The 11,503-nt window shown below is 56.3% G+C and overlaps 2 protein-coding genes across 2 annotated transcripts; one reads left to right on the forward strand and one right to left on the reverse strand.

The window, feature by feature from the left end:
• The first annotated feature begins 378 nt into the window (after window positions 1-378).
• FOSL1 (FOS like 1, AP-1 transcription factor subunit) lies at window positions 379-9,318 on the forward strand. The gene is made up of 4 exons (XM_032282814.1): window positions 379-721; window positions 3,987-4,184; window positions 6,949-7,056; window positions 8,238-9,318. The coding sequence occupies exons 1-4, from the start codon at window positions 623-625 to the stop codon at window positions 8,646-8,648; spliced, it is 816 nt and encodes a 271-aa protein (XP_032138705.1). The 5' UTR covers window positions 379-622; the 3' UTR covers window positions 8,649-9,318.
• Window positions 9,319-9,860: 542 nt separating this feature from the next.
• Window positions 9,861-11,385, reverse strand: CCDC85B (coiled-coil domain containing 85B). Its single transcript, XM_032282815.1, has one exon. The coding sequence runs from the start codon at window positions 10,709-10,711 to the stop codon at window positions 10,103-10,105; it is 609 nt and encodes a 202-aa protein (XP_032138706.1). The 5' UTR covers window positions 10,712-11,385; the 3' UTR covers window positions 9,861-10,102.
• Between the last annotated feature and the right edge of the window lie 118 nt (window positions 11,386-11,503).

Below are 11,503 nucleotides of genomic sequence, written 5' to 3' on the forward strand. Positions count from 1 at the left end.
ACTTTTCATATACTCGAAGTCTTAAAACAAGGCCAATGGAAAGATCTCCACGAAGCTTTGGGTGGCCGTTGGTGTGGCTCCTGGAGACGTGATTCTTTCTTTTTTTTTGAATTTTTTGTTTTTTATTTTTTTGTCTTTTTGTTTGTTTTATTTTTTCATTTTTGAGACGTGATTATTTCGTGCTATTTTGTCTGAGCAGAAACGGAGGCTAACCCAGACCGGGAGAGGGCTGGGGCGGGGCGCGGGCTCGGGCAGGTGCGTCAGTCCGCGGGGGAACCCGGGGCTCCACCTGGGCGCGGCGAGGAAGTTGCACCATGTATGGGCAGCTACGTCAGGGGGGGCGGGCCCTCCGCCGCCCGGGGACGCGGAGCCGGTCCCTAACCCGGTGAAAAAGCGGCCGCCGGGCTAGGGGAGGCGTCGCCAAGTTTGAGACCGACGGGCCTCGGCGGCGCGTCTCAGGGGTGGAGCCTGGAGGTGACCGCGCCGCTGCAACGCTCCCACCCCCAGCGGTCGCAGTGGTTCAGCCCTAGAACTTTTCATTCATAAAAAGAAAAGACTCCGCACAGTGCGAGTGAGTCAGAACCCAGCAGTCGCGGACCCCACGGAGCCGCCAGCCCCGGGCATGTTCCGAGACTTCGGGGAACCCGGCCCAAGCTCCGGGAACTGCAGCGGGTACGGCGCCCCGGCGCAGCCCCCGGCCGCAGGGCAGGCGGCACAGCAGGTGAGTGGGGCCAGTCGCCGAGGGTCCCCGGGAGGACGGCGCGTGGGAGGCCGGGGTCAGCTCCCGCACGCTCCGGGACTGGAGCCGCGAACAGGAGTCTGGGCCGGGCTGGGGACCCGGGCGAGGATCCTGCCCCTTCGCCGTCCGGGGCCAGTCCCCCACCGCGCAGCCGGGGGCACCGAGATCCGCGAGCCCCCCTCCTCCCAGCCGCCCCCTTCTCCCTCGGCGCGCGCGTCAGTCCCTCAGTCTCCGCGCCCGCTTTCTCGCCTCCTGCCCGCCTCTGACTTCTGCGTCCCCCCTGCCTCGGAAGGAGCGTGGGCTCCTGGGTTGGCCCGGCCCCGACGGGTCGGAGGGTCTCTCCGCCTGTGGCTGAATTCCTGGGCTCTGGAGTCTGGGCCCGGGCGGAGACGTCCCCACACAGGAGGGAGGCGGGATTCGTCGGGAGAGCAGCGGGGCCAGGGTAGGAGTCTCGGCCCCATCTGCGACCGTCCGCGTGTCCGTCCGCCTGTCTGTCCTTCGCCCCTCCGTCGCCAAGTGCCTGTCGTTTCTGGGCCAGGGGAGCCCAAGGGGGCCGGGGCAGTGGAACCTTCCAGGTCCCCGGAGACCGGCCCTCGACCCTTTTGCTGAATGCGGCTAATAGAGACCGCCAAGTTCCGGGACTTGCGCGGGGTCAGGCTGCGGACGACTCCCGCGACCCACTCTCGGCCCCGAAAAACGGTGCCCGCTACCCACCGGGGGTACCCGGGAGGCTGCAGGTGCCCGTTTCCTATCGAGGGGCTGCGAGCACGTGTCTACAGGGGCGTCCGTTCCGCCGAGTCACGGCGGCCGAGTCACGGCGGCTGAGTCACCCGGGGCGCCCCTCCCTTCCTGGCCCGGGCCCGGACAACCTCGGGAGCGGGAGATGCCGCCGGCGGTGCCTCGGACCCGGAACTGGGGTCACTGGGCCGCCGGGCCCGCAGCGCTTGGGCTCGGGCTACCGCTGTCAGGACTTGCCTGGGCTTGTGGGACGCTTCCCGGACGACCGGGCGCCCACACCCAGGGCACAGCAGCAGAGCTCGAACCCACTTCTCCCAGAACACTGAGCCCCATCCCAACCCACTCCTCAGATAGCTGGCTAATAGAACGGTCGCAGGGACGTCGTGCTGGGTGCTTGCCAGATCACTTGCTGTATTTCACAGAATCGAAGCCCTCATGGATTTAAGACCCCGTTACTTTATGCCACTAATTTTCTTTCTTTCTTTTACTTTTCTTTTTTCTCTTTTTCTTTCTTTCTTTCTTTTCTTTTCTTTCTTTCTGTCCTTTCTTTCCTTTCTTTCTTCTTTTACAGGGACTCCCTCTTTGTTGCCCAGGCTGTAGTGCAGCGGCACAATCATAGCTCATTGCAGCCTCAACCTCCTGGGCTCAACTGATCCTACTGGGATCCTAGCTGGGAGGCAACCTGGCCACAGGCACGCACCACCACACCCAATTAAGTTTTTTAATTTTTTTGGAAATAAAGTCTCACTGTGTTGGCTAGTGTTACCTGGAACTCCTGAGCTCAAGTGATCCTTCTGCCTCAGTCTCCCAAAGTGCTGGGTGTGAGCCACCATTCCTAGCCCACTAACATTTTTTAAATTGCCAATTAAACTATGATTTCACACCTATTAAAGGGTACTTCTTAGCATCAATGAAATCCTGTAATCTTCACTTGTAACACTATTAAAAATGAGAAACTGAGGTACATGAAGATTAAGTAACTTGCCCATGGTCACACAGCCAGTAAGTGGCTGAGAGCTGATTAGAACTGAGACAGCCTCTCATGCCAGAATGCCTATCATCTCCACTTTGGGAGGCTGAGGTGGGAGGATTGCTTCAGCTCAGGAGTTTGAGTCCACACTGGGCAACCTAGTGAGACCCTGTCTCTACAAAAAAATTTAAAAAGTTAGCCAGGCTGGACACGATCACTCACACCTGCAATCCCAGCACTTTGGGAGGCCAAGGCAGGCAGATGACCTGAGGTCAGGAGTTCAAGAGCAGCCTGGTCAACATGGTGAAACCCTGTCTCTACTAAAAATGCAAAAACTAACCAGGCGTGGTGGCGGGCACCTGTAGTTCCAGCTACTCAGGAGGCTGAAGCAGGAGAAATGCTTGATCCCTGGAGGTGGGGGTTCCAGTGAGCCGAGATTGTGCCACTGCACTCCGGCCTGGGTGACACAGCAAGACTCTGTCTCAAAAAAAAAAAAAAAAAAATTAACTAAATGTGGTGGTGCACACTGGTAGTCCCAGCTATTTGGGAGGCTGAGGTGGAAGGATTGCTTGAGACTGCAGCTCACTGCACTCTAGCCTGAGTGACAGAATGAATGAAACCCTGTCTCAAGAAAAAAAAAAAAAAAATTAGGATAGCCTGAACCCAGAGCAGTGAGTCTTTCCTGCCTCAGCCCCTCTGCACTGGGCACCTGCCACTTACCAGACTGTCACACACATTCTGACACCTGATTCTCACAGCCTTCCCCTGAGTTGGGAGCTGTAATTATCCTCTTCACGCAGATGAGTGCAGGAGCAGGTAACAGCCCAGCTGCTGGGCTCAAATCCCATTTCCTACTCACTGGCTCTGTATCTGTGGACAACTGTTCTCCCGTCTGAAAATGAAGATACTATGCCAGTCATGGTGGCTCACACCTGGAATCCCAGCACTTTGGGAGGCTGAGGCAGGTGGATCACCTGAGGTCAGGAGTTCAAGATCAGCCTGGCCAACATGGTGAAGCCCTGTCTCTACTAAAAATACAAAAATTAACTGGGCGTGGTGATGCATGCCTATAATACTAGCTACTTGAGAGGCTGGGGCAGGAGAATGGCTTGAACTTGGGAGGCAGAGGTTGCAGTGAGCTGAGATTGTGCCACTGCACCCCAGCCTGGGCAACAGAGTGAGACTCCATCCCAAAAAAAAAAAAAAAAAAAGAAAGAAAGAAAATGAAGACACTATTGTGCCAATTATATGAGTCAGTATTTGTGCAGTGGTTAGGACAGTTCCTGGCAGTTCATACTTTATAGATGTTAGCTCTGATGGGGAAATGGAGGCACAGGGAGTTTATGTGACCTGCCCAAAGTCATACAGCTTATGAGCAGAGATTTGCCGCCATGTCAGACTCTGACTGCCAAGCTGTGCTCTTTCTGTTCCCAGAGCTAGCCAGTACATTGAAGGTAGACAGCAGTGTAGCCTCTGCCCAGTGGGAGCCCCTCAATCCCCATGGACCTCATCTGTGGTCTTCCATTTCTTATCCCGTAGAAGTTCCACCTCGTGCCAAGCGTCAACACCATGAGTGGCAGTCAGGAGCTGCAGTGGATGGTGCAGCCTCATTTCCTGGGGCCCAGCAGTTACCCCAGGCCTCTGACCTACCCTCAGTACAGCCCCCCACAACCCCGGCCAGGAGTCATCCGGGCCCTGGGGCCGCCTCCAGGGATACGTCGAAGGCCTTGTGAACAGGTAAGGCACAGAGGCATTGCAGTGGTTCCAGCTGCTCCTGGGAGTGCTAGGATGTGGAGAAGCTCTTGCCGGAAAGAAGAGTACAGGTTTAGGAGGGGGGAGGGCAGGCTGCTGGTGACTACTGCCCAAGGCTGAGAGTGATAGGAGCCCCAAGCGGAGGTCCAGAGGGTAAAATCAGTCACTTCTGGATCAGGGAAAGCTTCCTGGAAAAGGTGGCATATTAGTTTAGAAGGATGGGTAGGACTGGCAGAGGCAGAGATGAAGGAAAGGACATTCCAGGTGAGGGGATGGCAGGATCAAGGATGGAGGTGGAGGTGAGAACATGTAAGATGTGAACACGGAACGGTGAGGGGGTGTCTACCTGCTGACATGCATAGAGGGGGCGCTTATGTTGCCTGGAAGAGAACAGGAATAAGAGGGTTCCCTTCAGCTACTCCCTCAGTCTCAGTTTCCCTGTCTCATTTAATCCTCACAAAATCCCTCTGGGGAATGTACCTGGTTTTCCCCATCTTCCACCAAGGAAATGAAGGCATACAGTGAGTAATGACATAGGACTGGTCTTGGCCCCAGGTCTATCCAACTCTGAAGTCAGATCCAAACCACCAAGCCAGGGCTGGGCGCAGTAGCTCATGCCTGTAATCCCAGCAATTTGAGAGACCTAGGTGGGAGGATTGCTTGAGGCCAGGAGCTCAAGACTAGGCTGGGCAACATAGAGAGACCCTGTCTCTACCAAAAAAGCAAAATAAATCACCAAGCCACTCAGTCTCACTGGGAGCTAACAGAAGATTCGAAGCAGAGGTAACTGAGAACTCTTGGCTTCCCAAGGCCCTTACCAAAATAAGTAAGAGATAGAGAGTCTTTAAAGGAGTGGCTCGTCTTTCCCCTTCCTGGGGCATTTTGGTGTAGGAGACTCCAGGGCATGAGGTTACGAAGCTTGCTCTGCAGGCTGGGTAGAGGATGGGAGAGAGGTTAGGGTCCTGGGAAAGATGAGAAATCAGCCAAGGACAGCTTTCCCAGAACAGATTGTCTGCCCTTTGTGGTGAGAAGGGACCATGCTGTGAGCCACAGAAGCGGGCCAGGGGTAACCCCTCTTGTACGTCCTTCTTTCAGCCTGGTCCTGAGGGTGACCTTTTGATCCTGGGTTCTCCCAGGTAGGTCTGTGAGCTGTGAGTTGGATCCTTTTGGCGAAATGGTCTCCCTCATCTGGCTTGTCACTCTGTGCAATAGAGTGAGTGGGCTCTAGTTCTGGTCTGGAACCAGGAGCAAGTTATCCTCCCTGGGCTTCAGTTTTTCATGGAAAGTTGGGTTACGAATCTATGTTAAGGCCGGGCATGCTGGCTCACGCCTGTAATCTCAACACTTTGGGAGGCTGAAGGTGAGTGGAACACCTGAGGTCAGGAGTTCAAAACCACCCTGACCAACAAGGTGAAACCTCATCTCTAAAAAAAAAAAAGAATCTATGTTTAAAAAAAAAAAAAAAAAAATGCTGTGTATGGTGGCTCCCGCCAGTAATCCAAGTATTCTGGGAGGCCGTGGCAGGAGGATCCCTTGAGCCCAGGAGTTCCAGACCAGCCTGGGCAACACAGTAAGACCCGTCACTACAAAAGAAAAAGATGCCAAGCATGGTGGCTCATGCCTGTAATCCCAGCACTTTGGGAGGCCAAGGTAGGTGGATCACCTGAGGTCAGGAGTTCGAGACCAGCCTGGCCAATATGGTGAAACCCTGTCTCCACTAAAAATACAAAAATTAGCCACGTGTGGTGGTATATGCCTGCAGTCCCACCTACTTGGGAGGCTGAGGCATGAGAATCAGTTGAACCCAGTAGGTGGAGGTTGCAGTGAGCCGAGATCAGGCCACCAGGCCACTGTACTCCAGTCTGGGAGAGAGTGAGACTCTATCTCAAAAAAAAAAAAAAAAAAAAATGCTGGGTGAGGTGGCTCATGCCTGTAACTCCAGCACTTTAGGAGGCTGAGGCTGGTGGATCACTTGAGGTCAGGAGTTCGAGAGCAGCCTGGCCAACCTGGTGAAACCCAGTGTCTACTAAAAATTCAAAAATTAGCCACAATCATGGTGCACATTTGTAGTCCCAGCTACTCAGGAAGCTAAGGCAAGCAGGAGAATTGCTTGAACCCAGGAGGTAGAGGGTCCAGTGCGCTGAGATCGTGCCACTGCACTCCAGCCTGGGCAACAAAGCAAGACTCAAAAAAAAAAAAAAAAAAGTTTCTGTTCTGCATATTCTCAGTGAAAAAACAAGAATCTATGTAAAGTTCTTAGCTGGCACATAGTAGGTTTCCAACAAATTACAACTTAATCTGCAACACTCATTAGCCCCTCCTAGTGCTTACAGCTCATGGGGTAAGAGGAGACTTGGTTGTCCAGAGATGCAGAAGGATGAGGGTGCTGCAAAGAGGGGGCTGAGGAGGAAAGGTCACTTCTGGCTGGGGAATAAGAGGGCTTCCTGGAGGCAGCAGCATCTTAGTTGAGTCCTAGGAGATGAGGAGGGTTACAGTTTATGGAGGGGGAGGACATTATAGGAGAGGAATGTGCACTAAAGCTAGGTGTGAGGAGGAAATTTGACCAATCCAAGAAGACAGTGCCTCAGTGCAGGGAACTGGTTGGGTGCAGTGATCCCTAAATCACAGGCAGAGGGGGCCCCTGTGTTGCCATGACCTCTGCCAGGGTCCTACCACTGGGCTACCGTGAGGGGTGAGTTCCAGGCAGCCAGTGGCCCAGGGTCCTCCTCACTGCTGGTCTCACCCCCAGATCAGCCCAGAGGAAGAGGAGCGCCGCCGAGTAAGGCGCGAGCGGAACAAGTTGGCTGCAGCCAAGTGCAGGAACCGGAGGAAGGAACTGACCGACTTCCTGCAGGCGGTGAGCACAGGCCCTGGCCCACCAAGCTCAGAGGGACCCCGTCTCCCTGGAGGCCCCAGAGCCCCAGTATATGTAGCTCCCTCCCCACCATCCTTGCTCCTTGTCTGAGGGGCCGTCCCTCTGGGGAAAGGATGAGGAAAAATCAATTAAAAATTGGCTGCAGTTGGGCTGGGCAGTGGCTCACCCCTGTAATCCCAGCATTTTGGGAGGCCATGGTGGGTGGATTGCCTGAGGTCAGGATTTCGAGACCAGCTTGAACAACATGATGAAACTCCATCTCTACTAAAAAAAAAAAAAAAAAAAATTAGCCAGGCATGGTGGCAGAGGCTGAGGTAGAGGTTGTGGTCGTTCATGCCTGTAATCCCAGCACTTTGGGAGACCGAGGTGGGTGGATCATGAGGTCAGGAGTGTGAGACTAGCCTGGCCAACATCGTGAAACCCTGTCTCTACGAAAAGTACAAAAATTAGCCGAGTGTGGTGGCATGTACCTGTAGTGCCAGATACTTGGGAGGCTGAGGCAGAAGAATCGCTTGAACCAGGGAGGGGGAGGTTGCAGTGAGCCCAGTGAGCCAAGAACACGCCATTGCACTCCAGTCTGGGTGACAGAGTGAGGCTCCATCTCAAAAAAAAGTAAAAACAAATTGACTGCAGCAGGTCTCACTTGAAGCTCAGCCAGCAATCTCCTTTTTTTTTTTTTTGAGACAGTCTTGCTCTGTTGCCCAGGCTGGAGTGCAGTGGTGTGATCTTGGCTCACTGTGACATTTGCCTCCCAGGCTCAAGCACTTCTGCTTCAGCCTTCTGAGTACCTGGGACGACGGGCACCCACTGCCCGACTCGGCTAATTTTTGTATTTTCGGTAGAGACAGCGTTTCGCCATGTTGGCCAGGCTAGTCTCGAAATGGCCTCAAGTGATCTGCCCACCTTGGCCTCCCAAAGTGCTGGGATTACAGGCCTGAGCCACTGCCTGGTGCCAGCAATCTCCTAAAATGCCTGGGCCTGATGGGAGTCGTGCCCATTTTCTCCCAGGCGCTCATGGGAGTTGCAGTACAGACTTGCTAGAAACTCTCCGTCGCCCCTCCATCCCCCACTGCCAACCCCAACTCCTTAGAACCCTGAGTTCAAACATCTGAGGCTCTGGGGTATTCAGCCCTCACCTTCCTGACTCCTCTCCTGATCTACAGGAGACTGACAAACTGGAAGATGAGAAATCCGGGCTGCAGCGAGAGATTGAGGAGCTGCAGAAGCAGAAGGAGCGCCTGGAGCTGGTGCTAGAAGCCCACCGACCCATCTGCAAAATCCCTGAAGGAGACAAGGAGGGGGACACAGGCAGTACCAGGCGCACCAGCAGCCCGCCAGCATCCTGCCGCCCTGTACCTTGTATCTCCCTTTCCCCAGGGCCTGTGCTTGAACCTGAGGCACTGCACACCCCCACACTCATGACCACACCCTCCCTAACTCCTTTTACTCCCAGCCTGGTCTTCACCTACCCCAGCACTCCTGAGCCCTGTGCCTCAGCTCATCGCAAGAGTAGCAGCAGCAGCGGAGACCCATCCTCTGACCCCCTTGGCTCCCCAACCCTCCTTGCTTTATGAAGCACCCTAACCATTGTCTCCTCCGCTTCCCCCACCAGTCCAGCTGGCCTGGACGGTATCCCACCACACCCAACTCCAGCAGCTTCTTCTCCATCCCTCTAATAAGACTGATCATATTGTGCTTCACAGTAGAGCCAACTTGAGGCCACCAAAGCTGCCCACTGTTTCTCTAGAGCTGGCCTCTCTAGCACAATTTGCACTAAATCAGAGACAAAGTATTTCCCATTTGTGCCAGAGGAATCCCGGCACCCCAGAGACTTTGTAGATCCTTAGAGGTCCTCTGGAGCCCTAACCCCTTCCAGACCACTGCCACATTTTCTGTCACCCTCTCTCTTCCTGTGATCTACCCAACCCTACCCCCGACAGAAGGTGCCACTTTACCTACCTAGAACACTAACTCACCAGCCCCACTGCCAGCAGCAGCAGGTGATTGGACCAGGGCATTCTGCCGGCCCCTCCTGAACCACACAGCTCAGGAGGCGCCCAAGGCTTCGGTGACGAGCTGATCTGCAGATCTCAGCTCTGAGAAGCCTTTAGCTCCAGGGAATCCAAGCCTCCATAGCGAGGGCAGCTGCTATTTATTTTCCTAAAGAGAGTATTTTTATACAAATCTACCAAAATGGAATAAAAGGCTGGAAGCCGTGGCTTGGGTGCCTCACTGGACCCAGAGGCCAACGGGAGAGTATCTGGAACCCTAGTTCCCAGCCGTAGCTCTACAGACTCACTGCATGACCTTGGACAAATTCTTCGATATTTTTGGACTTTGTCTTATCTGACAAGTAAAGCTACATCGGCTCGGCCCCATCTCCAGGACTGAGAGGAGAGAGTCCTCTGGGGTAAAAGCGAAGAGGCTTGTCCCTCTCCCCGTCGGGGCCCATAGTGCTGCTGCCTGTACCTTCGTGGGGGGGGGCGCTCTTATGCCCCTTCCAGCCTCAGAGGAGGCAGCCGAGTGGTTCTAGGCCCCCAGCACCTGCTTCCTGCCCCATTGTCTTGGACAGGAAGGAGCCGGGAAGGGAGCTGGAGCCACTTCAGGGGCCGGATTATGGCGGGTCCCGGCACCCGATCGGGGAAGTCTGGTTTACCACTGGCTCGAGGTAATGAGGGGATCATTAGTTCTGCAGCCCCTCTGGATGGGAATGGTACTCTGTTTCAGTGCCCCACCCTCGCCCCAACCCCAGCGAATACCAAACAGACGCTGCCCAGGCCAAGGGCTCCGCTTCCGTCCCGGTTTATTACCCCAATCCAACCCCCAGCAAGTCCCTCCACTCCAGCCTTCAGTCCCCCTGCTGCCCTGCCAGCAAGAGCGAGGGGCCCTCCTCGGTGTCAGGATTTCTTAGTCCATGCCAGTGGCCCCTCCTGCGCAGCCAGGACGGCGTCCAGGTCCCGAGGTGCACAGCAGTTCCAGGGCTCGGGGAGCAATCAGGGCGGGCGTCGGCGTGGAGGAAGCAGCCCCTTCAGTCATCGGGGGAACAGGCCAGCGGCAACTGATCCGGACTGCCCACGCTGCCGGTGCTGGAGCTTCCATCGCCTAGGTCGCGGGGCCCACACGGGGGCAGGGCAAGCTCGGGTGCTGGCCCGGCGCCTGAGCCCCCCGCGCCTCCAGGGCCGCCGCGGGGGCCCCACTCCTCGCCCAACGCCAGGCAGAGCTCCTTAAGCGCCAGGTTCTCCCGCAGCAGCTCCTCCTGGCGGCCCTCCAGCTCGGCCAGCTTCTGCCAGCAGCCGCCCAGGTCCTCGCGCACTGCCCGGGATGCTTGGGTCCCGAAGAGCTGCCACTGGCGCGCGGCGCGCCGCCCGCGCTGGCGCTCCGAGTCCAGGAAGCAGCAGAGGTCGCGCAGCTCACGGTTTTCTGCCTGCAGGCGCCGGTTGAGCTGCTTGAGCTCGCGGATCTCGCCCAGGTGGCCCTGCAGCTGCCGATTCACCTCCTGCATGAGGCGGCCGCGCTGCACCAGTGCCGCCAGGCGCGCCGCCTCCTCCCGCCGCAGGCGCCGCACCAGCTCTTCCTTGCCTAGCGCCGCCATCTCCTCGTCCGTCAGCTCCTCCAGGCCGCCTGCCTCGGCCTCCATGGCTGGTCAGGCCGCTGGAGCATCGCCCGCCCGCCGCCGCGGCCCAGGAGCCCCAAGTCGGGCCCGGCGCCGGTCAGGCTCGGGCTCCAGCTCCTGCTCCTCGCGCGGCAGGCAGTGGCCAAGGCAGCGTAGGCTGCTGCAGCTACCTGGGCTGGGCACGCGGCGGGGCGCGCGCGCCGGGGCGGAGCCGCATGACGTTATGGAAGGACAACCAATCCGGTGAAACGCCCCCGGAAAGGGGCGGGGCCTGAGCTCAGAGGGCCCCTTCCCCACCCACTCCGGGTGTTACTGACTCCCGATGTCAAGGAACCCCCGCATCATTGCCCTCCGTCTGAAGCTGAAACTGGGCGCTTCGAACCTCCAAGTTCCGGATCGCCCTAAGCTCGAGCCTAGGCCTCTCGGCTCTTGTGAGAACCAAGATGCAGGCGTCTGCCTCCTGACTCCCGTCCATCCCCGACGGAAGTCAGATCGACCGGTCTCCAGTCCCTCATTACCTTTGGTCAAATTCCGAAGTCTTGGCTCACTGAGGATCAATCCCGGTTCCTCGGAACCCTGAGTCCAAACTTCCTAGCTCACCATTAGACTACTCTTCCTCCCAGGGAGCGTTTCCTGCCTTGGGGGAAGAACATACAGGATTCGTTTGCTCAATAAACGTTTTTTATGTGCAAGCCTCATGCAAAAATAAATTTAACCAAAATACTGATTCCGTCCTCAAGTGCGTCGCAGTCTATCTGGGGAGACAAGCTGTGTTAAGTAAGAAACAAATGGGGGGTGGGGAGTATGGTCTGAGGG

This window comes from Sapajus apella, unplaced genomic scaffold, assembly GCF_009761245.1.
Source record: "Sapajus apella isolate SASKATOON/1434 unplaced genomic scaffold, GSC_monkey_1.0 scaffold14, whole genome shotgun sequence".
Classification (NCBI taxonomy): domain Eukaryota; kingdom Metazoa; phylum Chordata; class Mammalia; order Primates; family Cebidae; genus Sapajus; species Sapajus apella.